General features: G+C 36.2%; 1 protein-coding gene across 1 annotated transcript in view; it reads right to left on the reverse strand.

Moving 5' to 3' along the window:
* Positions 1–27,051, reverse strand: part of GABRR1 (gamma-aminobutyric acid type A receptor subunit rho1) — a 39,192-nt gene extending 12,141 nt beyond the window's left edge. Inside the window, exons 1-4 of the mRNA XM_051997384.1 lie at positions 27,018–27,051; positions 23,842–23,909; positions 17,680–17,903; positions 1,137–1,219 (exon numbers count right to left, since the gene is read on the reverse strand). Coding sequence (XP_051853344.1) covers positions 1,137–1,219; positions 17,680–17,903; positions 23,842–23,909; positions 27,018–27,036 — 394 coding nt within the window. The 5' untranslated portion in view covers positions 27,037–27,051. The remainder of the gene's footprint in view (positions 1–1,136; positions 1,220–17,679; positions 17,904–23,841; positions 23,910–27,017) is intronic.
* Positions 27,052–27,648: the final 597 nt, after the last annotated feature.

Raw genomic sequence — 27,648 nt, forward strand, 5'->3', positions numbered from 1 at the left:
AATTTATCTGCCAAATAATAAGCCCTCCATGCCCGCTTCATGTGACTCTGTCCTATCCAAAATGGAAAGCAGAAGGCAGAGCTCTTTCTCACCAGTCACTGCCTCCAAAAGTAGGACTCATCCTCTGAGGGGCACTTGTTATAGTCACCAAATGATGATGGTATAAAGAAGAGGGAGTAGACGCGGAATTTTTTTAAAATACCAATCCATCTCAGAATAGTGGAAGTTGGAATATCTGAGTGAGGGGAGAGTTAGGGAATAAGTGAGACCTAACTATTCTTTATATCCTTTAGGGTCATACCTCAAACCTTACTCACACACCCACCCATGGAGTGACAACATTAAGGCCTCCACTTTGGAGACCACTGCTCTTAAGGATAGAAAAGGCATGTTACAAGAATGCTGGATTTTATGCCTGAAATTTCTCTTGATTTTTAAAATTTCCTCGATATAACTTTTTTGGGCCATGTTACAACATGTTACAATAATATCTTCATTACAAGCATATCTAACAGCTGTCCAATGCAACAAACATTTATCAAGCTCCTAACTAAATAAATTTCTGTGCTTAAGCATTAGGAGATATATAAAGAATAAAAAGAAAAAAAGAGATAGATCTAGCCATTAAGGAGTTTATGGTTAAATAAGGATGAGAAGAAGATAAGACACATGTAATACAAAAGAAAAAAAAGAGAATAAGCATTTATAAAGTACCTACTATGTGCCAGGCACTGTGCTAAGCACTTTTTACAAATATTTCATTTTGACCTTTACAACAATGCAAGGTGCTTTTTTTTTTTTTTTTCTTTTCTCATTTCATAGTTGAGGAAACTGGGGCACACAAAAGTAAAGATCACACAGCTAGTAAATATCTGAGGTCCAATTTAAATTCAGAATTTTCTGACTCTAGGCCCAGCACTCTATCCACTTTACCACCAGCTGCCTCTGTGACAAAAAAAGAATATATAAATAATGTATATAATTCTCATTAAGAAAAGTTGAAAGGGGATGGGAGATTAGAATTAAAGCATCTATCACAGTGTGTTGCACATAGCAATCATTTAATGTTTGTTGCATTGAATTTAATGGATCGATTTTAAGAGATGTTTTTAATTTCTGGACCCAATTATACTCACAACTTTCAATTTCAAGTGAACATGTTTGTGTGTCCAGGGGAAAGCGGCTGAAATCCATATTGCACATTGCAGTCACAGTGACCCTAGAAATACAATGACACAGTTGAAGCTCTCAAAGCCTGTAAAATACACAAAGAATTTGAAATTAAAAATTTTTAAATGCCTTAAAAAAGGCACTTGATATTTTCTAGAAACGTGAAACAAACATCTAGTCTTCGGCAGTGTAATTAAATACTCTGGGACTTAGATGAAGTTGGAAAACAAAATGTTTGGGGGCACTAGAATTTAGAGATAAGAGGAACTGAAGAAGTCATCTAGTTACAGATGGGCAAACTGAAACCCAGATAGCCATCAAGCATATGAGCCAGAATTCAAATCCAGACCCTTATATGCAGAATCCATTGTCTTTCCCCCATGCCATACCAATGTCATGGCTAACCCATATGCTTCCACTAATTTGTATCACATGCAAACACATATATCATTATAAAGGTCTCTAAACATGGCAATCAAAGACATAAGATCAAATTATATCTGACTTCTAAAAGAACTGTGTCTTAATGAATCTGCTTTCCTTTTGTCTATAGTCTCACTTTTGGCAATATCAGTTCCTATGATTTATATTATCCTCTCCAAATCATATTCTACTCTCATTTCTCTTCAGAGTTCCAGTTCCATTTCTGCAGCTTTCTGATTGACATCTCCACCTGAATATCCTGTCAGCATCTTAAACTCAATATGGATAAAACAGAACTCATTATCTTTGTCTCTAAAAATCACCTTTCCTCCTGAATTCTATTTCTGTTGAAAACTCCACCATTGTTCCAATGATACAGGTTTAAAACCTTGGAGTCCTTCTTCACTCTTCACTCTTACTCATCCATATTTTGTGGACTTTGGCTTTATACTTTTTGCATACTGCTTCCTTTTCTCTACTTACACTACAACCATACTTGTTCAGGTCCTCGTTGTCTCTTACCTAGCAGTTGCAATAATCTCCTAATTGATCTTCTTACCTCAAATCTCTTCTTTCTATTCATCCTCCACAGCTACCAAGTTGATATTCTTTTTTTTTTTCTTTTGGTAAGTAAAATTCATTTTTTCCCATTTATATTTAAAGGTAGTTTTTAACATTCATTTTAAAATAAGATGTTGAGTTCCAAACTTTTCTCCCTCTCTCCTTCCCAGCTCCTTCTCCCCAAAATGACAAGCAATCTAATATAAATTATACAGATATAATCATACAAACATATCTTCACATTACTCTTTCACACCTTCAATGGTCCAGCCAAACTGCCTTATTTGCCGACTCCTGTATGTTGACAGTTCATTTCCCATCTCCAACCCTTTGTCCTGATTACCTGTCCTGTTTGGGATGTTTTCCCCTCTTTTCCCCACGTCTTGGAACCCATGGTCCCTTTAAGAATCAGCTCTAGTGTGATCTTCTTTAAGAGGCATTTTTTGATTCTTTCAGTTGTTAAAGATCCCTCTCTCCCACCTCTGGTCAAAATCACTTTGTACTTATTTTGTACACATTAGATATTAAACTATGAATTTCTTGGACAGCAGGGACTGTTTTTTGTCTTTCTCAGTGCTTATAACAATGTCTGGCACATAGAAGGCACTTAATAAATGCTACTTGACTAACAACTTAGCTTATATTTACTTATCTGTGAAAATGTTGTATCCCTCAACATTATGGAAGTCCCTTAGGGGCAAGGACTATTTAATTTTTGGCTTTGAATCCTCAGTGCATAACATAGGTCCATAGAGGTACCTAGTAGGTTCTTAATAACTATTCAGTGATTGACATTATTGAATTGAAATTAAATGACACTTTGAGAATCTATATTGTATTACTCATTTTAGATTACCCAGTTCTAAAGTTCTTTTGTAGCTACTCAAAAATGTATATGTTGTGTTTTGGGAATGAAATTAATGAATTACCAATGCTAATTTTAAACTTTGGTCTCCAGGGTGCTACATTTTTTTGGACAGGATGCTGATAATTTTTAGTTACAATAGTTTCCATTGGGGGATATATGTGTGTGTGTTTATATATATATAATTTTTACTACCAAAGTTTCATGAACTCATTCAGAATTGAAAAGAACCAAAAAATTCTCTTTATAAATATGTATGGATTAAAATTTTTTTTTTAAAAATTTAGTTTAGGGGCAGCTAGATGGCTCAATAGACAGAGCACCAGCCTTGAAGTCAGGAGGACCTGAGTTCAAATATGATCTCGAATACTTAACCCTTCTTAGCTGTGTGAACCTGGGCAAGTAATTTAATTCCACTTGCCTCAGCAAAAAAATAAAATAAAATAAAATAATTTTTAGTTTACTATAAGAAGGAAACTTTTTTGCTTTCAGTGTGTTGGGAATAGCAAAAAGATATATGGAATAATAATGATGATAATAGCCAATATTTATTGAGCATTTTTTTTATAGCTTTTTATTGACAAAAATATGCATGGGTAATTTTTCAACAATGACCCTTGCAAAAACTTCTGTTTAACTTTTCCTCTCCTTCCCTCCACTCCCTCCCCTAGATAGTAGATAGTCCCATACCTGTTAAATATGTTAAAGTACATGTTAAATACAATATATGTATACATATTTATACATTTGTCTTGCTACACAAGAAAAATCGGATTTAGAAAGAAGGTAAAAAAATAACCTGAGAAGAAAAACAAAAATGTAAGCAAACAATAACAGGAAGAGTATAAATGCTATGTTGTGGTCCACATTCATTTCCCAGTGTTTTTTTGCTGGATGTAGCTGGTTCTGTTCATTACTATTCAATTGGAACTCATTTGGATCTTCTCATTGTTGAAGATTGCCACTTTCATCAAAATTGATTCTCATATAGTATTGTTCTTGAAGTGTATAATGATCTCCTGGTTTTGCTCATTTCACTTAGCATCAGTTCATCTAAGTTTCTCCAAGCCTCTCTGTATTCATCCTGCTGGTCATTTCTTATAGAACAATAATATTCCATAACATTCATATACCACAATTTACTCAGCCATTCTCCAATTGATGGGCATCCATTCATTTTCCAGTCTCTAGCTACTACAAAAAGGGCTACCACGAACATTTTTGTGCATACAAGTCTCTTTCTCTTCTTTAATATCTCTTTGGGATATAAGCCTAGTAGTAACACTACTGGATCCAAAGGGTATACAGTTTGACAACTTTTTGAGTATAGTTCCAAATTGTTTTCCAGAATGTTTAGATCCATTCAGAACTCCACCAACAATGCATCAGTGTCCCAGTTTCACCATATCCCCTCCAACATTCATCATTCTCTTTTCCTGTCATTTTAGCCAATCTGAGAAATGTGTAGTGTTATCTCAGAATTGTCTTAATTTGCATTTCTCTGACCAGTAATATTTGGAACACTTTTCATATGGGTAGAAATAATTTCAATTTCGTCATCTGAAAATTGTCTGTTCATATTCTTTGATCATTTATCAACTGGAGAATGGCTTGATTTCTTATAAATTAGAGTCAATTCTCTACATATTTTGGAGATGAGGCCTTTATCAGAACCTTTAACTATAAAGATGTATTCCTAGTTTATTTAGTTCCCTTCTAATCTTGTCTGCATTAAAGCACTGTAAATTTTACAAAGCACTTTATGCATATTATCTCCTTCAATTCTCACATCCTGGGGAAGTAGGAGCTGTTATTATAAGCATTTTTCCTGTGATAAAACTAAGATCCATCACTTCATCCAACATAAACTGAAAATAAATTATTTCAAAGTACACACAATGACAAAATATTATTTTTGAACATAAAATTACTTGGTTATCTTTCTCTTTTCATTTGTTTTCTTTTCTTGTTTTGTTCTTTTGTCTCCAATCTCCTAGTCTATATTTTGTGAAGAATTGAGGAAATTATCTGGGTAATGTAAATTAAAAGACCATTTCAGAGTCAGTTCTTTGTAATTTTGAGTCGATATGGTATTTCAGCATGAATTTCCAGATCTTTCTGCTAATGGGTAGACTTAGGCTAATTCAGAGATTTCTAATGTCTGCTGTTGGTATTTCCCTTTCAATAGGTAATCTCAGCAAAAGAGTGACTGAAGAGTGGATTTTGATGGAAAGGGGCCACAGCAGAAAAAGTAATGCATAGAAAGCAGACCATTTTTAGGCATTTTTGACATACCAGTCAAGGCTTCCATATTTACTGATAGAATCTGAATCTAATTAATTGTAGCATTATTATTAAGAAAGTAGGTAAAGATAAAGGAGCAATACTCCTGGGACCAGCTTTGTACATCCTTCACATGGGAATTTCTATAGACTAAGCTTAGAAGAGTATCAAATCAGGAAATTCCTTTCTTTTGTTAATTTACCTCTTAAAATAGATAAAAAGTCTAACTTTAGCATAAGTATGAACCTGCTTAATAATTTCATCAACTTGCTTCAATGGTTTCTAGTAGCAATGCATTCGAAGTATTGAATTTATGCAAGTGAAAGGTATTCAATAAGATGGGAATGACAAAGAGATAAGAAAATAAAATCAACAAATGAAAAAAAGCATTATTGTCTCCATGTGCCCCATATTATTTACATGACAAGAAAATTTTAACACGTAGTGGAAATAGTTAAAATAAAAAGAATACTCAAGGAATATGAAGTCTTGAAGACTATTTCTGTATCATGGACAATTAAAGAAACTTGAGGCAGGGAATTAAAATGAGATGAGTCATTGAATCTGAGTAAGACTTTAAATTTGGCACAGGTTTCATATGGAAGTGAATTTGATGCTGATTTTTCATCTTTTTTGTGGGTCTTCTCGCTGGGTAGACCCATGCACATCCTACTATGAAGTTGAAAGGAAATGAAGAATGGTAAATTAGACTATCTTACAAGACTAATATGTTGATGACAAATGATTGATTAAGATAACTGCCAGTAGATGTCCCAGCATCTCTATTTTTTCCTTTCTCATAGGCTTCAGAGTGGTTTTGCTCAATAGAATATGACTTTTTAAGATACCTTAGTCAGTTGTGTCTGACTCTTCATGATCCCATTTAGGGTTTTCTCCACCTCCTTTTATAGATACAGAACTGAGACAAACAGGATTAAGTGACTTGCCCAGGATCATATAGCCATTAAATGTCTGAGACTGGACTTTAACTCATGAAGATGTGTCTTTTTGATTCCAAGCCTAGTCCTCTATCTACCGTACCATCAAGTTGCCCAAATCCTTCAATGGATCTGTAATTTCATAGACATGCATAAAATCTAATCCATACAAATCTTAACCTATTCATACTTTATATTCATCCCTAGTTATAAATCCTCTGTAGGGGGTGCTATTAACACCTTATAGGCTTTTCTGTACTTCTTTATTTTGTGAGTATTGTGAATTTTTGGGATTAGTTTGTGAATAATGGTAGAATACAGTATTTGGAACACATTAAATACTTAAATGCTTGTTGAATGAATGAATAAAAAACATTTATTAATTACTTACTATTTATCAAGCACTATGATAAATAGTGGAGATACAAATAGAAAAGTGAAGCACTATTTATTAAAGAGCTCACACTCTAATTAAAGAAAACAGCATAAAGAAGTAGGTTCAGCTACACAGCAAATGAATAGACCTGGTGGTCCTGAGGGATAAGGTGCAGAGAAGGCAGCAAGATTTAGGGGGCTTTAGAGTACATTGTCAGATCAGATGATCAATCTACCTGCTACTACTCATTTTTACTACCTATCTCATATTTTTATTTGAAATAATGTATAGTACTAATATGTTATGATTTAATTTCTGTTAAACAATTATTTAATTTAAACAATAAATTTAATTCAATTAAATTTAACTCAAATGCTAAATAATTTGTTTATATATGTATATATCTGCATATGTATTCATATGTATACATATAAATATATTTAAAATACTTTTTGTGAAGTAAGATGTTCTCTGATTTGTCACTCAAAGTAAGCAGATTCTACTCTCTTTCTCCCAGCATTTAACTTAGCTTTGTCTTCACGTCCTCATTTTATTAATTTATCCTCAGTGTTATAATTATTTTAATCTCTGGTTCTCTAGAGATTGTGACAAGGGTTTGCTGTCAGGGTTTTATATTTTCTGAGTATTTGGATTAAGCACACAGGAAAGTGGGGCATAGTTCTAGAAATGGGCATAGAAATCCAAAAATCTGCCAGGCAATGCAATGAGCCCTGGGAAAACTCATATGATGCACTTTGGTAGAGAACTAAGCCTCATAACTTCAAAGACTACATGATTTCACAGCTCTTGGAAAAGCCTTTCCTATGGGACACAGTTCAAAACTTGGAGATGAAATCCCAATGACTTCATCCATGCAATCTGCCAAATAAACCTGATGTCAGATTGCTTCGATTTCAAATTGGGATGAGGGCTGAAGTGACTATTTATTGATCTATACAGTGTTTTCCTCCGAGCATAGAGCTAGCTTTAAAATTGCTTGGATTCTATATGGAATTACATTTTATCTATTATAATAACAATGTAACATACAGGATTTTATGTACCATTGTCTATTGTACTTTGCCAAATATAGCAATTTAGTCTTTCTGATTTATAAATGCTAAAGTTAAAACCAAGTCTATAAAGTCAAAGTAAGAGATCAACTTTGGAGAACTAAATATAAAGTACCTTAATAACTTCTAACATTAACATTTTATTCATTTATTCTCATTTCTATCAGAAGAGGCAATTACATCTTTGAGTTTAAAATGGCAGTGTTTATACAAAGTACAATGCTACCAGGCAATTAGGATGTACAGGCGATAGTTCTAGGTCTTGAGTCAGATGATCTGAGTTCAAATTCTACCTCAGATACTTACTAGCTGTTGGATCCAGAGTAAATCACTTAACCATGTTTGCCTCAGTTTCCTCATCTGTAAAATCAGCTGGAGAAGGGAATGGCAAATTACTCCAATATTGTTTCCAAGACAACTCCAAATGGGGTCACAAAGAGACATGCACAACTGAAACACCTCTGAACAAGGAGACACTGATACACAAAGATTGGAAAACAGATAGTTATGCATAGAGGAGACAGCATTGACACAGCTATCTATAATTATTAATCAATATTTATTAAGCATAGTAAGTGTGCCAACATAAGTCCTAGGGACATAAAAAAGGAACAAAAGACAGTCCCTATTCTCAAGAAGCTTATAGTCTAATAGGGAAGACAACATACAAATATATATATTATATATATATATATATATATATACACACACATATACATATACACACACACACTAAACAAGTTATATATAGGACAAGTAGGAAATAATTAATGGAGAGAAAGAACTAGAATTAAGAAAAATTGGGGAAAGTTTCTCGTAAAAGATGGATTTTAAATGAAATCTAGAGGTGAGACTTTGTCCGAACAATTATTCTGTAAGATATAAAGGAGCATTAAAATGTAATCTTGTTGCTGATAATTGTCTAATTTGGTACTAGTGAGATCCTAGAATGTCTGTGACAGAATGTGTTGTGCTGAACTTCTGAGTCTCTGAACTTTACCAGTATGATTCAGTTTCCTTCTAATCCTGGAACTTCCCTGAGCTTCTGGTCCTTCTCACTCTAGTACATCTCTTCACCATGTTGGTCTGCTCACTGGTAAGTTCCTTTAGTATTAAAAAGATTTTTAATGCCAAATAGAGAAGTCTCTATTTTATCTTAGAGCAGGGACCCTTAATCTGGACCTGTGATCTTGCTTTATTTTTATTTTACTTTATTGTTTATTTTTAGGAGTTTGGTGGAAACTCCTATGGTCTTGGGGCTAGGGTGGAGTGTGGCATAAAGCAGGATCCCCTGAGACAGAATTCAAAAATAGAACCTGACTGAATGAATTGGATCACCAGGTTTCACCAGACACTTGACCAGGAAGCAAGAATGTCCCTATATGAATCAGGACAGATGTTAGGTCATTGTGAGAATCAACCCCTTTGTGAGCTGAGACCAAGCATTGTTATAAAGGTCTTTGGAGATATGCTTGCAAAAAGGGAGCTTCATTTAAGATAGTGCTATCTACCAGATGTGAAAGTAGAGGACATTGGGGTCCTTTTTCTGGGGAACTGAAGAACTGGCACATGAATAGGAAACTGGTCATTCTGTAAAGGCCTATCATAGGGTTGGGAATTGTCTTTTGCTACATTGCTAATACTGTCTGTGTCTAAAATTGCCTTACCAAGCAAGGTCAGGCTTTTTCCTACATTCTTATGTGAGAATGAAGGACTCCTTCACTCCTACCATTAGGTAAGAGCGAGGGCTGGATGTCCACCTATTGCCCCATCCCTCCCTTTTTAGGCCATATTGCCCAGAGAAATGGTCCCAGGATTTTGTACTTTTGATATTTTGTCTGAGGGGCAAAGGGTCTAAGATGTTAAGCAAGAAAGGCTTTCAAATTGAACTTCGTTGAACTAATGCTATTTAAGAACTGAAATAGACTGTGAACTTGGTTCCTACCTCCTATCCCCCAAAACCTAAGTAATGTAGAAGGGATTACATACTCTAAAGTATTGGAGTAATTGTTTGTACATTTCTTCTTACTGTATCTTTGAAGTAAATATTCCTTTGTCAAAGGTAGCCCAATGCTAATTGGTTAAATGAAACTGGGGTGCTAGTCACTTGGCCCCTTATATTGAGGAAAATACAATCAATATTGTATTTTCAGGACATGAGTTGCTGGCAGAGAAGAGAAGCACTCACTCCTCCCAGAATACAGGAAGGCTCTTTAGTAAGAATAATGTGACCTCAGAGAACAGGAGTCAAAGGCAAATCATGTTATACTTGTCTCAGCACAGACAGTGAGAGGCAGAGTTCAAGAAATTTAGGTAGGCACAGTTATATATTCAGTTTCCAATAGCCTAAGTAGTGTGGCTTACTCATGATTATGGCTACTCAAGCCAAAATAGTTTTAATGCTGCATCTCTTACATTTTGATTTTGCTTAATAAGTATATTTTAATCCATGGGTAAATAATCCTCTCAGATCTCATGAAATTGGGAAAGAGGATCTTGTGGGATCCACATTTTGGATTTTAATGTGATTAAATTCTATCTACTTTGATTGGACAGGAATCCTGGTTGAAGTACTAGAAAGGAAAAAGCCCATGTAGAGGAATTAAAATAAAATTTAGTACCTGGAGCTACATATCCCTATTTACTGGCCCATCAAAATTAAGCTGGAGCAATTTGCATTCGGAGCGTCATCAATTAGCTTGACCAGAGAGCATTCTGAGCACTTAGCTATCTTAGTCACCTTTCTTTGATTCTATTATAATGATATTGATAAAGCACAGTGGATAAAATGCTGAGCCTGCAGTTAGGAAGATGAGTTCAAATTTGGCCTCAGACACATAACTAGCTCTGTGGTCCTAAGGAAATAGCCTAACTTCCGCTTGTCTCTTAGTTTCTTCAACTGTAAAATAAGGATAATAGCAGTACCTATCTCCCAGGATTTTGAGCATCAAATAAGATAATATTGTAAAGTGTTTCATATAGTATATAAATGCTTATTCCTTTCCCTCTCTCCCCTTATAATATTCACCTTTTATATGGTGCTTTAAGGATTACAAAATGCTTTTACATAAATGACTTAATTTGTTCTCACTATATTCTATGAAATAGTTCCTAGTCCCCTTTTTTTGTTGTTTTCCCAATCATGTCTGACTCTTTATGACCCTATTTAGGACTTTCTTAGGAAAGATGCTGGGGTTGTTTGCCATTTTTTTTTCCAGCTCATTTTACAAATGAGGGAATTGAGGCAACCACAATTAAATGACTTATCCAGAGTCACACAGCTAGTAGGCACCTGAGACCAGATTTGAACTAATCTTCCTACCTCCAGGCCCAGCACTCTATCCACTGCACCCATTTTATAGTTGCTAAAATTGAGAACTAGAAAAATTAAATCACTTGCCATAGTCAAAACTCAAGTTTTCTTGCTTTCAAATCCATTGCTTTATATATTGCACTAAGTTGTTTCTCTACGTAAAGCAAGTCTTCTATTAGGAGGTACATACCCCTTTACATACGACATAGAGCAGCAATGTTCAATATATGGCATCTCACTCAAACATTACCTCTATCCAGAAGTAGCCTCACTGTTCTTAGAAGTACTTTAAGATAGGATCCAGAGTGGGAAGAGAGTAAGCTAAAAATCCTGTGGGCTAAGAATGAGTGTTCCATAGCATAGGCTGAAAATGAAGCATATTTTAAAAGATTCTTCCACCTGGACACCCAAGGAAATTCCATCGCCAGGAGTTGCTTACTCACTTGGATGGAGAATGTAAGAATCCCCTCTAAAAGAGGCAGCCAGGTATAAGTCAGAAGATCCGAGTTCAAATTTGACTTTACATACTTAAAGCTATGAGATCCTGGGTAAGTCACTTAACCCTATTTGCCTCAGTTTCCTAATGTGTAAAATGAAGTGGAGAAGGAAATGGCAAAGCACTCTAGTATCATTGCCAAAAATCCCAAATGGGATCACAAAAAATCAGGCATGAGTGAAATGATTATACAAAAAAAAAAAAATTAAGAACCCCGGTCCTTAGCCAAAGAAAGAGGGCAATATAAGACAGCAGTGCATGCTTGTAGTCCTTTCTATAAAGAAGGATGAAGCAAGTGGATTGCTTCCTTATAGGACCAAACGATGCCTAAAAGGGGGCAAACCAATCTATTCTGGGAAATATTGGGATTAAGCCTGTGGAGATTTAAATGGGGAAACCTGGTCTCAAAAACTCAAAAACCCACCAAGGACATAGGATTTAGTGTTGAGAGGGATTTAAAGGCCACTAAGTCCAACCCCATTATATAGATCCACAACCTGAGGCAGGGAGAGGTTAAGTGACTTGCACAGGATCATACAGTTAGTAAAAGTTAGGGGCAGGATTTGAATCCAGGTATTTCTGACTCTTAAGTCCAGTGCCCTATAGATCAGAAATGGGAGAGTTCCAGTTTAATAATAGTTACACATTTATATAGTGCCTGCTATATGCCAGTTACTGCATTATATGCAATACAGATATTATCTCATATCTTCAAACAACCTCACGTCCTAGGAAAGGAAGGGGGAAAAGACCTGCTAGGAATTGAACTATAGGGTTTAATACTGTTGTAGCAATGAGTGTCTAGATTTAATAATTTCCTTAGTTTGCTGTTTTGGGATATTCTTCTTTTGCCTCATATATATTCTTCTGCCTTATCCTTTTGTAAGGCTGGATCTTTTATCTTCTGAATGTGCTGCAGGTCCATGGTGCTTGTCACCACTACCTACACTAATTGCCATGGAAACAACTATTTCTAAGTGTCAGAGAACAATAGACAGGTCATGGAATTTGTATTTCTATTTTGCAAATTAAGAAACTTCAACTCAGAGAAATTCAACCTATTCTTCCAAACTTCCCTATTTCTATCAAAGACACTAATATTCTTCCAGTTGTCCAGATGTACAACCTAAGAGTTTTTCTCTTCACCTCACATATCAAATAAATTGCTCAATCTTATTGATTCTACTTCAACATCTCTATTGTCCAACCATAATATAATCACTCTAATTCAGACCCTCATCACCTCTCATTTGGATTATTTCAATAACCTCCTAATTGATCCCCGTGACAAGTCTTTTTGTTCTCCAACCCATTCTCCATGGATGGATAGGAACAATTTGCTCCAATTGCCATGGAGGCACTGAAGCAGGTATGAAGCCAGAGCGCATAGAGCTTGGTCAGACATCAAAGATGTTCCAAGGTCAGCCACTGCATCCCAGGCCATTGCTAATTATCCTGACTTTTGTCTTGCCACTTATAGAGAATTCCCAGGAAGCTAGAAACTTCAGTAACTGGGATGTTCTTCTGCTCCTCAGATTAATTAAGAGTGCATTAAAGCTTGAAATCATGAGAAAATATAAGATTCTGGCACAATTACTGGAGTATTGTGAACTTTAAGTAAGATCGAGTCCCTAGAACCTGACATATTTCAGAGTTAGATCATAGAAAACAGAAACCAAGGTTGGTTACAGAACAATGTTTTTCATGGTAACATTGTTTTAAGATATATAAGCAACATGATTTCTCTCATTAAATGACTCTGTTGAATTATCAGCAGCCCTGTCTCCTTATTTTCAACCGCCACTAACCCATTTGTGTTGTGCTGGCTACAACAGCCACTGGATTTTAATGACTGGAAGAGACAGAAACGCTACTTTGTACAACTCTGCCTCACCTAAATTCAATTCATGAGTGAGTTAAGACATTACCTTATGAGGTTGATGCTGGTGTGGTCCCTTTAAGATTCCTTTCTTTCTGATTCCCAACACCTCCTAGTTGATGCATTATCAATCCAGGAAGCTAGGACCTTTTGATTCACAAATCCTGGTCCCTTTGTATTCCAATAGAAGATCCAGGCCTGTCCCAGCCCCACCTGGATCTGAGCCAACTGGGGACTCCACCCACAGCCCCTCGAACCTCCCATTATAAAAGGGCCAACTTGGGACCCCCTCTTTGCAGAGGTCCCAAACATGCCATCCTCACGCCTGGCATGTGAGGACCCTCTGTCCACTGGAACTCTATGTTCGGTGCCCTTCTTATCATCTCTAGCTTTACCTATTTCCTTAACTATACTTTAACCTTACTTCCAAACCCCATAATAAACCTCAGTCTAGCTTTTTGGGCCAATAAATGCTTTTAATGGGGACTCGTGCTGCCACTAGACCTTATTTAGCTCAGTATCCTGTTGCCAAATCCATAGGGGTTGCAGGGGAATTCTATTTGACTCCCTGTACCTCGAACCTGCTACTAGACCTCAATTAAACCCTAATTTCATTTAGGTACCCCATATCTAGACCTCATCATTTAGTTCCCTGATTAAACATCCCTAAAAACTAGATAATTTGGCCACCAAACCAAACCTCAACCTTTTTAGGGCACTCAGAACCAATCTGGGTTTTGAGCTATTCAGGCTGTATTCTTCCGGGAAGAATATCTGCGTTCCTTCTTTTGTCTCACCCTACTTGCATTTCAGGTGAAAAGGCCTCTATTTTTACAGATAGCAGGACCAGGAAATCTGGAACTCTGGACAAGGTAAAAGCCTTTTTTTTCTTTCCTTACTTGCAGTGGACACCCAAGACACTTGGGTCAGGCTTGTTGTTGTTGTTGGAGCTCTAAGCTCATGCACAAAAAAAAAAAAAAAAAAAAAAAAGGTTCACATCATTGTCATTGGTCTTCTTTGAAAATTAAGGATGAACAATAACATGGGACATTCCTAAAACACAATCTGATCTTGTCACACACGCTTGCTCAATAAAATTTAGTGGCTCTCCATTACTGCTAGGATCGAACATAAATATCTCCATTTGGCATTTAAACTACTCTATCACTTGGTTCCAAATGACTTTTCCAGGTTTATTATTTATCACCACCATCACCTCTCCTTCAGTGTTCCAAACAGACTGTTATGCCACAGTTTTCTTTAACTGTCCTGACTCAGTTTCCCTGTTTCAGTTACCTTAACTGTTCTGTCTCTGACCCAGTAAAACTAAGGATTATTCGCTCTCGGGTTGTAAATTAGCAAGATAAAAGAGTAGCTCTCCTGACTCTTTTATGGATTTACAATATTCCTTTAGAATATTCCAAGACCAACCCATGATATCTTTACTTCTTTGTCTCTGGAATTTTTAGGTTTTATGGCTTCCCCTCCCTGATAAAAAAACTTTCCCTCCCTTTCTCTTCTTTGTCTCCAAAAAGGTATTTAAGAAGTTGTTGTTCTTCCATTCATTGCTGGAGAATGGCGTCTGGCAGCTGTATGCTGGACGCTGGATTCTTTGGGTCCTCCAGCCCTGGGACCAATATGGATTCTTTGGTCCCAGTATACTTATCTCTGTCTGACTGGATAATCTGAGACGAGAGTCCTGTCCAGTCAATCTTACTCTCCCATTAATAAAATATTAAAAACTCTCTAATCTCTCTCCTGCCTCAGTTTCTCCGGCATTACAAGACTAGCTTCTCCCTGTTCCTCATGCATGATGTTCCATCTTCCTTCTCCATTCCTTTGTATAGGTTGTTCTTTCTGCACCTGTAGTAACTCTTCTCTTCATTTTTGACTCTTAAAATCTCTAACTCCCTTCAAAATTCAGCTTCAGGTGTAGGGCCTTTTTTTGATCCCCAGAATTGCTAGGGCTTCCTTCACTGAAATTACTTTTTGACTTACTGTGTGTGTGTGTGTGTGTGTGTGTGTGTGTGTGTGTGTGTGTATTTGCTTACAACTGTTGCTTTCCCCAAATAGAAAAAATTCCCTGAGGGTAAAGATGGTTCCATTTTTGTCTTCCCTTTCCCCTCTGGGGAAAGAGGGCCTGGCACATTTTTGGTTGACATCCTTGATAATTGATTAAATAATTCAGCCCAGATTACAAGACTAGTAGATGCTAGTGCTAGTTCTTGAATCTTGATCTCACAGATTATAAAACCATTACAATAAAGAATATAGGATAAGAGCTCAAAAAGATCTTAAAATACCTACTTTGCAGGGTTGCTATGAGAATCAAACAAGATATTTGTAAAATGTGTTCAGCACAAGAGTCTGGCACATCATAGGCATTATATAAATGGCACTCCCTTTTCCCCTTGAAACCAGGCTTCATTTTTACAGATGAAGAAACTGAGGCCCAAAAACATTGTATTACTTGTCCAAAGTCGCATATGTACTTTTCAACAGAGTTGACAAGTGAATCAAGGTTATCTCATTCCTAATTTAACCCTCCTTCTATTGAAAGAATCTACCCTTTGATACTGATAAGTAAATTAGGAGAACAAGGGATAATCTATCCCTCAGATGTGGAGATGGAAGAAATTTATGGCCGAAGAATAACTAGAGAACATAATGAAAGGCAAAATGGATAATTTTGATTATATTAAATTAAAAACTTTTTGTACAAACCAATGCAAACAGGATTAGAAGGGAAGAAGAAAATTGAGGAGAAAATTTTTGCATCCAAAGGTTTTGATAAAGGCCTAATTTTTAAAACATAAAGAGAATTTATAAGAATACATGCCATTCTCCAATTAATAAATAATCAAAAGATATGAACAGGAAATGAAGAAATTGAAATCATTTTAAGTCATATGAAAAAATGTTCTAAGTCACTATTGATCAGAGAAATGCAAATTAAGACAACTGAGATACTACTACACACCTCTCAAATTGGCTAAGATGACAGGAAAAGATAGTGATAAATGTTAGAAGGATGTGGGAAAACTGGGACACTAATATGTTTTTGGTGGAATTATAAAATGATCCAAGCATTCTGGAGGGCAATTTGGAGCTATACCCAAAGTGCTATCAAACTGTATATCCTTTGATCCCACAGTGTCTCTCTACTGGGTCTATATCCCAAAGAGATTATAAAAAAGGGAAAAGGACCTCTGTGTGCAAAAATGTTTATAGCAGCCCTTTTTGTAGTGGCAAGGAGCTGGAAACTGAGTGGATGCCTATCACTTGGGGAGTGGCTGAATAAGTTATGGTATATGAATATGATGGAATATTATTGTTCTATGAGAAATGATCAGCAGGATAATTTCAAAAAGGCCTGGAGAGAGTTACATAAACAGATGCTAAGTGAAGTGAGTAGAACCAAGAGAACATTGTACACAGCAACAACAAGATTATGTGATGACCAATTCTGATGGTCTTGACTCTTTCCCACAATGAGGTGATTCAGACCAATTATTCCAACAGATTTGGGATGGAGAGAACCATCTGCATCCAGAAAGAGGATTGTAGGGACTTATTATGAATCACAACATAGTATTTTCATCATTTTTGTTTTGTTTGCTTGCTTTTAGTTTTCTTTTCATTTTTTTCTTTTTGATCTGATTTTTCTTGTACAACATGATAAATGTGGAAATATGTATAGAAGAATTGTACATGTTTAATCCATATTGAATTCCTTGCTGTCTAGGGAAGGGGATGAGAGAAAGGGAAGGAGAAAAATTTGGAACATAAGGTTTTGCAAGGATGAATGTTGAAAACTATTTTTGCATATATTTTGAAAATAAAAAGCTATTATCTATATTTTTAAAAGTCTGTCCTCATTGTTTTAATTCTTGTTTTCTTTCCACTATAGTATACTGCTTTCCTGCAGAAAGTGGGGGGAATAATTGCTCAAATGGAGTAAGGAATGAACAAAAGTAATGACTGAAGTAATAAATATAAGAAAAATCAAATGTGGTATATGTCAAAGTATTAGATTAGAATGTCACTCATATTTCTTTGCTTCCTCAATTATATTCAAGAAATGAAATTATTAGTGTGGTTCATTAGTAATCAAAATTATAAGATAGGGCTGCTATTTAGAAACTTTTACTTTTTGCTGCCACATTAGATTATTTAAAAATGCTTATAGTTAAAGAAGTTTGCCCAGAGAAAGGTGAAAATGGGCCAGAGGGCCTTCTAAATTCAGATTCCCCCCAGCTTGAACTGGGCCTAAGAAGCAAAGACAGGCACTTGGCTTTTTACCTGAGGCTGTATAGAACCTTCCCATCAGGCTGCACCCGAAGCATAACATTGTCGGTGGTAGTGTCATGGATGAAGGACCTCTTAGAATGAACAAAGAACATATCAGGAACCCAGATTTTTTTTACCAATCGGCCATCGAATGTCATGCTGAGGTTGTTTGTACTAGGGAAAGATAGCCTTTCATCCTTCCAATAGTGCCTCAGGTACAAGGTCATGGTGAAGTCCTAAGGAGAAAAACCAAAAATAATGACAGATCCAAACACTGGATTCTTGCTATAGAACACACCTCTGGGAGAATGAAAATTAAATAGTAAACATCTTTTCTGAGAAGCAAAGTGGTATAATGGTAAGGGCCCTGTATTTGTAGTCAGGAGAGACCTTAGTTTGAATTCTGACTCTGTTATTAGTTATGGTGTTATGTTATTAGTTATGTGACCCTGAGAAGTCACAACCCATCTGCCAATTTTATCATTTGATACTCCTATCAAAATAGGAGTAAATATACTTAAACTATTAAACACACAGAATTGCTATGAAAAAAGTACTTTGAAAATCTAGTTTATTTGATTTTTGATTTTCTTCCCGAGTTATTTTTACCTTCTGAATCCAATTCTCCCTGTGCAGCGGGAGAACTGTTCGGTTCTGCAAATATGTATTGTATCTAGGATATACTGCAACATATTTAACATATATAGGACTGCTTGCCATCTTGGGGGGGGGGGGGAGAAGGGAGGGAGGGGAAAAAACGAAACATAAGTGATTGCAAGGGATAATGCTGTGTAAAAATTATCCTGGCATGGATTCTGTCAATACAAAGTTATTATTAAATAAAATTAAATTAAAAAAAAAAAAGAAAATCTAGTTTTATATGTGTAAATTGTTACCTCCTTAAAAAAAGTCCTTTCAATTAATCTGACCATCTTGGCTAGCAATTATCCTATATTTCTCTTCCCTTTCTAGACTAAACTCTAGAAAACTAATTATATTGGATGCATCTACTACTGCTTTCATTCTCTTCTTAATTCTTTGAAACCTGGCTTCAAGTCTATTCAGTCCATTTAATCAAAGCTGACCTCTCCAAAGAAACCAAAGATATATATATATATATATATTTGGATTAAGTTTCTTGTCCAGGATCATATAATTAGTAAGTGTGTGAGGCTAAATTTAAACTCAAAAGTCCTCCTGACTACAGCTAGTAGTGCTCTATTCACTATACCACTTAGCTGCCCACCAAAGATTTTTTAATTACCAGATCTAATGATCTTTTCTCAACTCTCATCTTGATTAACCTCTTTGTAGACTTTGACTATGTTGATCACCCTTTCCATATCTTCATCTCTCTAACTTTTTATGATGATGGTTTCAAGGGTTTTGTGACTACTCAATCCCTTTTGTTGGATCTTTATTTGTGCTCTACCTAATAATCATGGGTGTCCTTCTGAGTTCTATTAGGGGCCCTTTTCGCTTTTCTCTATCTTAACTCACTTGAATTCATCAGCTCCATGAGTTCAATGAATCCCTTTAGGCAGATAATTATCTCATCTATTTATCTAGCCCAAGATTCTCTCTTGGGAATCCTGTCATTTATCTCCAGTTGCCTTTTGGGCATTTGAAACTGGATGTCTTACAGCCATCTCAAACTCAACATGTTCAAAACAAAACTGATAATCTTTTTCATCAAGTCCTGTTCTCCTAGATTCTTTATTACTGTGAGTGCATTATAATCCTCCCAATCATCCTTGACTCTTTACTCTCACTCTTTCCACAGTTCCAATTTGTTACCAAATCTTGTTACTTCTTCCTTTATAACATCTCTTCTGTCCATTCATACCATAACCATTCAAGTTCAGGCCCATATCACCTCTAGCCTTCTGGTTGGCCTCCTTAAATCATGTCTTTCCATTCTGCAATTCCTACAGCACAGATCTGACCATGTCACTTCCCTACTCAATAAATTTCAATGACTGACTCTCTATGTTCAAATATAAAATGTTTGGCTTTTAAAAGCTCCTCACAGATCATTATATACCTCAACAATGATACTGTTTGAGGATGTATTCTGTTGGAAGTGGATCTCTTCGATAAAGAGAGCTAATAGTTTCAATTGATCAAGGATGGGCAGAAGCAGCTACACCCAAAGAAAGAACACTGGGAAATGAATATAAACTGCTTGCATTTTTGGTTTTCTTCCCGGGTTATTTATACCTTCTGAATCCAATTCTCCCTGTGCAACAAGAAAACTATTCGGTTCTGCACACATATATTGTATCTAGGATATACTGTATCCTATTCAACATGTAAAGGATTGCTTACCATCTGGGGAGGGAGTGGAGGGAGGGAAGGGAAAAATTGGAACAGAAGTGAGTGCAAGGGATAATGCTGTAAAAAATTACCCTGGCATGGGTTCTGTCAATAAAAAGTTATTAAAAATAAAAAAAATTAAAACTCCTCACAACTTAGCCTTTTCCTACTTTTCAACTCTTTAACCTTACTTTTATCAAGCAATATAGGCTTATTTGCCAACACTCCATCTTCCATCGCTGGGCTTTTGTATAGGCTGTCCTCCATGCCTAGAATGCTTTCCTTCTCACCTTCACTTCTCAGTTTCCCTGACATTCTTCAAGACTCAACTCATATCTGAAGTTCCCTATTTCCTCTAGGAAAATATATAAACTACATCATTCAAAGTCATTAATATCTGGTTCTAACCTTCCTTTTCAGACTTATTAAAAATTATTCCTCTTCATACATTCTGTGACCCAGACATATTGGTCTTTTGGTTTTATCTGTACAAGGTATTGCATTTTAGCCCTCGTACTGTTGCCCATGCTGTTCTCTATGTTTGGAATTCACTACTCTGCCTCATAGAATTCTTACTTTCCTTCAAGGAAAAGCCTTGAAGCCTTCTGCTTGTGGCTTTTCCTGACCTTGCCCAAACATCAGTGCTCTCCCCTCTTTGGCAATATGGCATCTCTTCCAAGGATTTCCCTCTACTCCACCTTTCTTGCTGCCCCCACCAAATGCACTTGCATTAGGCCACCCAAAAGACAGCTACTACCTTTTGGATCTATATTCCTATAACTCTAACTCATGAATCTCAATCAGTGAATTCCACCTTTAATAATCATCCATTAGACACAATTAGCTCAAAGCAAAGAAAGAGCAAGAACAATAGTTATAAAACATCCCCTCTCTACAAACCTGGGGCAGTGCATCACAAATGCACAATATCAAAGGAAGAGTGGATAAGCAGAGACCTCTAGTAATGAGACACACATGTAGGAGACACATGTGGTCTTTGACTTGGCAATCCCATCCTCTGCTATTGCAGGGCTCCAATGTCCTTTCTCTTCTCATGGTATACTCATGCTACTACCTCCTGGGAAATGTGTGTGGCTAGATTAGCTCTTCACAGTCAGTTGTCATTCTCTCTAGAATTCATAGATGTCTTTCTGCTGCCCAAGGGTCTTATGCTATGGAGGCACCTCCTCTGGCTATCTCTGCTGGGTAAGATGCCATAACCAATGGTAAGGAAAGAGAAGAAAGATTACCTCTCTTCCCTGCTGCCTTCTGTTAAGGAAAAGACATTACTGCACAAAACTGTTACTTTTCTCCACTGACTTGATTTCCAGGGCTGACAGATTTAACTTTGTAAAAACCACCAGAGGTGTGGTCCATTTTCAGCCACCCAATAGTAAGATGTTCTAATTCCATCTGAGAAACTCCTTCATACTTTGTGAAGGAACAATTAGGTGAAGACATACCTTTATGCTTTAACACATTAATATCTTATTACTTATATGTTATCTGCCTGTAATCACTTTTTGTGATTACACCAACCAGACTGTGAGTAAAGCAATTTCATCCCACTGTAGGCACATTTTAAAATCCAATGTAATAAGCCCAGATAAAGACATTTCTTGCCTCTAAAACAGGGATTCTAAACCTGAGATTTGTGTGAACTTGTTTATTTGGATAGTTATATTTAAAATGATAGGTTTTCTTCATACTTGTAGATATTTTATGTATTTAAAAACATTATCCTAAAAAGGGGCCCATAGATTTCAATAGACTTCCAAAGGGGTCCACAAAAAAGCTTAAGAACTTTTGCTCTAGAAGCACTTGGAATAAAATTATCTTTGTGTCTTTATTACATGAATCTTTATTTAAGACTCATGCTTCAATAGACTCTCCTATGATACAAAAGTGTTTTGCATAGATTAATTTTCATTTCTCTGGTGAGCTTACAGATAATATAAACCTATAACCTCCAATTTAGAGAACATTTACCATTAAATGATGGGGAACAGATAGAAAAGATTTATTACCTTTCCAAATTCTGAAAAATAAGACCCAAGTTCAGAAATCCATAACACCCTACAGATAGTTTGTATTTACTTTTATAGTTTTGCATTGATTTATCTCTATTGATTTATTCTATAAGATCTTATCTGTATTAATTTGTCTTACGAAATCATAGAATCATAGACCTAGACTGAAGGAATCTCAAAAGTCAATCTAATCCAACTTTCTCATTTTGCATATAAGACAACTGAGGCTCAAAGTCACATGTTTTTCTACTGGTTGAATATAAAATTCTTAAAGCAAGGCACCATTTTATTCTTGTATTTTTATCTTTGATGCCTAGTTTATTGTGCATTGCATATAGTAGACTTTAATAAATACTTGCTGAATAAACAGATAAATAAATAAAATTCTATACTGATGTCCCTGGCTTTGGACCATTGATATAAAAGGATTTTTTTTCCTTCTTCTCACCTTGCCTCTGGTTTTGTTTCTCTTGAAAATTCTAGTTTGACAGCATAACTTCCCCTCACTTAGATCAGGACTTGGTTCACAAACTTTCTCTGGGATAATTTCTTACTTGAGCCCTACTAATTGGTCCCTTCTTCCCCAACGGACTAGAATTTGAACAATATCGCCTTACACCCAGGTTGGTTGCTGCAGAGAAATTGCCTGACCTTCAAGTCACTTTATAAATCTTTGGATTTGTTTCACAGAGACCTCATTGTTGCAGGCTTCCACATACCCTCCTAGAGTATATCTGTTTGTAGAAAGCAAACCAGTGACTCTGGAAGCCAGTGGAGGTAGTAACTCTACTCTGCCATCAGCACTGGGAGTTTCCCATAGCCTTTTGAAAGGCTGAAGAGCTCCTGGGATTTCTAGTCTAATTAAACTATTTATGAATCCCCACTCCCAGGGCTTCCACACAGCTCAAAGGAAGATAGCCTTTAACACACCTGGCCTGGATTGAGCAGACTATCCATTGGGCTTCTCTCTACATTTTAGACAATGTTCCTCAAATAGACAATGCAACAGAGTTCCTCTAGAAGCAGGAGGAGTCTTTGAACATTGTCTTTTCAATTCAAAATTGCCAAGTGATGGATTTACTGATTTGGGAAGAATTAAGCAATGGAGAATAACAAAATTTTCAAGTTGAGAGGAACCTCACAATATGCATCTAATCTAACCCATAGGAAATCCCATTATAATATACCAAATGAATAAAATGCCTAAGCTTGCTGGACTCTAAATATCAGGCACTTAATAAATGCTAGTCGACTGACTCTGAGGTTCTTTCAAGCTGTACATCTACAATCATGCTATCATCCCAGACATGGTACAATAGAATGAGAACTGGTTTTAGTGAGCGAGGACCTGGGTTTGAATTCTTCCTTTGCTACTTTGTGTAATTTTGGAAAAGGGACTTTACCATTCCATAAAATGAAGGGTTATCCCTAAAGCCCCTTTTAGTTTTAAATCTATGATTTATGATACTTGTCTCAATAGATCAATCATACCTGTCAATGATGAATTAGTCTGGGTAAAAGGAACCACTAATAGACAATATTTGAGCAATATACTCATGTCAACTTCTCCCTTTGGATTATTTGGTTATTATTAGAGTTGTAGCATTCCTTCCACCATTCTCCAAGATCACCAAATGAAGTAGCATAGAAGGAAAAGAGGACCCAGAACACAGAGCATTTCCAGGGCCAATCACAGAAACTAGTGAGAAGTCAACTAATTGAAGAAACTTTCTGATACCATATTAACACATGAATAACAAATTTCTAGATTATAACCTTTTGCCTTGATTCTCAAATTCTCTTTGTTTGTTGTCAGAATGGTACTTACCATATCAACCTCTGAGATGCTATCCAGACTTTCGACTTGCACATCTACACCAACAGGAATGGCAGGACCTGGAAAGTGGATGATGATGATGATGTCAGATATTCTTTTGTTAGCAAGTATCTACTCCCCCCTCAAAAAAAGGAACATAAGCAATTTCCTTAGAACTTGAGTGCTTTGATGGGCCAAAATCAAATTCGTGGTGTACTGTTTTATTTTGTTTTGCTGAGGCAATTGAAGTTAAGTAACTTGCCCAGGGTCACACAGCTAGGAAGTATTTTACATGTCTGAGATGGATTTGAACTCAGGTTTTTTGTTTTGTTTTGTTTTTTTCCAGGTAAGAACAGTTAAGTCAGAACCTGGAAAATTCACATGAAAGTTATGTTTTTTACCCAAATTATTTTACTTATTCACGTGGTCCTGAATTTTCAGGTTGCACAGTTCCATGTAAGACTGTGATCACAGAAATAATGTGCTAAGTTTGCAATTAGAGGAAGCAACTGTGGCAGCTAGATAGTGCGGTGGATAGAACAACAGGATCTGGAGTCAGGACGACCTGAGTTCAAATTTAGTCTCAGACATTTAACATTTCCTAGTATTATATTGACATCCATCTCTAAATTTATGATCTCATAATCCAATTCTTACACATTAGGAACCAATAGTCCAACCTAGCCATGAAAGGATAACATTTCTAGTAAATGACCAACAAGTCACTGGGTAAGCCCATTGGAGACTGTGAGTAGGACCTTATCAAGATTCGCACCATTTACTAGGTAAATTCTTCTCTTAAGTCTAAGGTATTTTTAAAAAAATTTCTGAAGAATTCAGGATGAAATTGAAGTGAGGGGTAATTAACTAACTCACTTAGCCAGCTAGTCAGGTTTAGAGCTATTTCATTTTCTTTGCCTCTTGGACTATAGAGTCTCTAACAAATATAGTCAGATATTTAACATGTATAAGACTGCTTGCTATCTAAGGGAGGGGGTGGAGGGAGGGAGGGGAAAAGTCGGAACAGAAGTGAGTGCAAGGGATAATGTTGTAAAAAATTACCCAGGCATGGGTTCTGTCAATAAAAAGTTATAATTATGAAAAAAAAAGAAAATTATGCATGTGTTTTGAAAATAAAAATCTTTAATTAAAAAAAAAAAACAAATATAGTCAGTAAGAATGCAGTAAAATAACTTCCTCCCTTAAGTTTTTCCTTAAGTTACAACCCTTAGAGGGTAGTAATATAATAATATAAAAGTAATATAAATGACTGTGAGTGCTAAAAATTAGAACTCCCAAAATGGGACCTTAAATTCTCCTTTGAAGAAGCAGAAAGACCTGAATCAGTTGTTGTTCCATACAACTCTTTGTGACCCCATTTGGGGTTTTCTTGGCAAAGATACTAATGTGGTTGCCATTTCCTCCTCCAGCTCATTTTACAAAAGAGGAAACTGAGGCAAACTGAGATCCAAGGTTACCCAGCTTATAAGTGTCTGAGACTACATTTGAACTCATATCTTTCTGACTCCAGACCCAGTGCACTATCCACTTCATCACCTACCTGCCCCTGATCTGAACCACAATGGCAGACAAAGACAATTTACCTTGGCTGAAATCATCTGGTGACAAGGAGAAGGTATTCAGCAGGCTATACAGCTGAACTGATCAGACTCTATCCTACACAATTCCTGTTTCAGGCTCTCAGATGAAGAAAGATATATTTATAGGATCATAGATTTAAAGCTAGAAAGGTCTTTAGGAGCCATCTAATTCAGCCCCTTTTATTTTATAGACGAGAAAATTAAAGTCCAGGGAAGTGAGAGAAGGGGAGAAGGAAAGCAGGGAAGAAAATTTGAAACCAGGTCTTCTCAGTCCACAACCAGTGCCCCTTCCACAGTACCAGACTATCTGCCAGTAGTCTATAGGCATTATGGCAAGATCTTTTTCTTCTATTTGCCATTGGGATATTTTGGATTATAGTTGTCCAATCCTTTCCTGATCACATAGTAGGCTGTGATGCTTTATCAATATTTAGAAGTCATTATCAAGAGCAAGGGTAGAAGGAAAACTGTACAGATTCCCAAAGGACTTTGAAACTGTATGTACTCTTTGACCCAGAAATGCTATTATTAGGTCTATATCCCAAAGAGATCCAATGAAAGAGAAAAAGATCTATTTGTACAAAAATATTTGTAACAACTCTTTTTGTGGTGGCAAAGAATTGGAAATCGAGAGATTGCCTATCACATGGGGAACTGACTGAACAAATTGTGATATGTAATTGTGAAGGAATATTTCTATTCGTACAAGAAGTGATGAGCCAGGTGGTTTCAGAAAAACCTGGGGAGACTTATATGAAGTCATGCAAAGGGAAGTGAGCAGAACTAGGAGCATGTAGTACACAATAACAGCAATTAACTGTGACAGACTTAGCTACTCTGATCAATACAATGAGTCAAGAAAATTCCAAAGAATCTATGATGTAATCTACCTCCAGAAGGAGAACTGATGAACTCTGATTGCAGATTAAAGCATACATTTTGAAAAATGCAGCTTTATTGGTTTTTTTTGTTTGTTTTCTTTTGCAACATGGCTAATGTGGAAATATGTTTTGCATACCTCACATGTAAAGCAAAATCAAAATCTTGCCTTTTCAAGGAGGGATGAGGAACAAGAGAAAGGGAGAAATTGGAACTAAAAATTGAAAAAAAAGATTGCTGAAAAAGTTACATTGTAATCAGGAAATATTTAAATAAATTAAAAAAAGAGAAAACTATGCCAGTCCAGAGAGTGGCAGAGTGAGCACTGAGCTCCACAATATCTCCTTCTGATAATATGTGCCTTATGTGACTAAAATCATGATTTTTTAACATAGCAATGGTACTCAGCAGATGCTCACTAGATTCTTGCTTACTTGGCTGGCCCACCAAATCCAAATGGAAAATCGTAATTTGAAAAGGGAAAACTTCATGACATAGTTCTTTTGTTTATTTAGAGGCAATCAGGGGTTAAGTGACTTGCACAGGGTCACACAGCTAATGTCAGGGACTTGGATTTAAACTCAGATCCTCCTGATTCTAGGGCCAATGTTTTATCAACTACCTAGATGCCTCCTTGACAAAGTTTTGCTAACTTTTCACCAATGGCAGACAAATAGAAAAGAAACAACAAAGGTACATGCTTCATACCTCCAAAGCCAGGTCTCATGCTGAAATCGTGGTCATCTATTCTCAGAAGTTGCTCAGATTTTGTCAGTGGAGACTTGGTGATGTCAGGACTTCGTTTCAATATTGAGCTATACAGAAAACATAGAAGCACTCATCCATTTTATCTGAGCAAATAATACATGCTTGTTTTCAGTAGTAATCTTACACAGGTATTGTGTGTGTCTGTGTGTGTATCTGTGTGTCTGTGTGTGTTTTATAGTGATGCCTGGGGTTGTAAAGGTATTTGACTGAAGAGGAAAACTCTCCACTCCTTCTTTCTGATTGCTATTCTCAAGTGAACAGAACCATTCTTTCCTAGCTGTATTCTATCTCTTCTTTCTCTTTGCTCACTGTTTTTTGCTTCATGGAACAGAATCTCTCTTGAGCATGTGCAGAAAACAAGAGAGGAGAAAAAAACCTGAGGGAGCTTCTTCTTTTATTATTTTTATTATTCATGAAACATTCTACTACTTAAAATTGTTTATTCATAGCTCAGTCTTTTGTCTAGGGTAACTAGATTCATTGAATCTCTTTCCTGATTTGGGGAAGTTATGGAATATAAATCAAGGAGATTCTTTTTCATTTAGAGATCCTGATAATTTCTGATAATCTA

This window comes from Antechinus flavipes, chromosome 4 (genome assembly GCF_016432865.1).
Source record: "Antechinus flavipes isolate AdamAnt ecotype Samford, QLD, Australia chromosome 4, AdamAnt_v2, whole genome shotgun sequence".
Classification (NCBI taxonomy): Eukaryota; Metazoa; Chordata; class Mammalia; order Dasyuromorphia; family Dasyuridae; genus Antechinus; species Antechinus flavipes.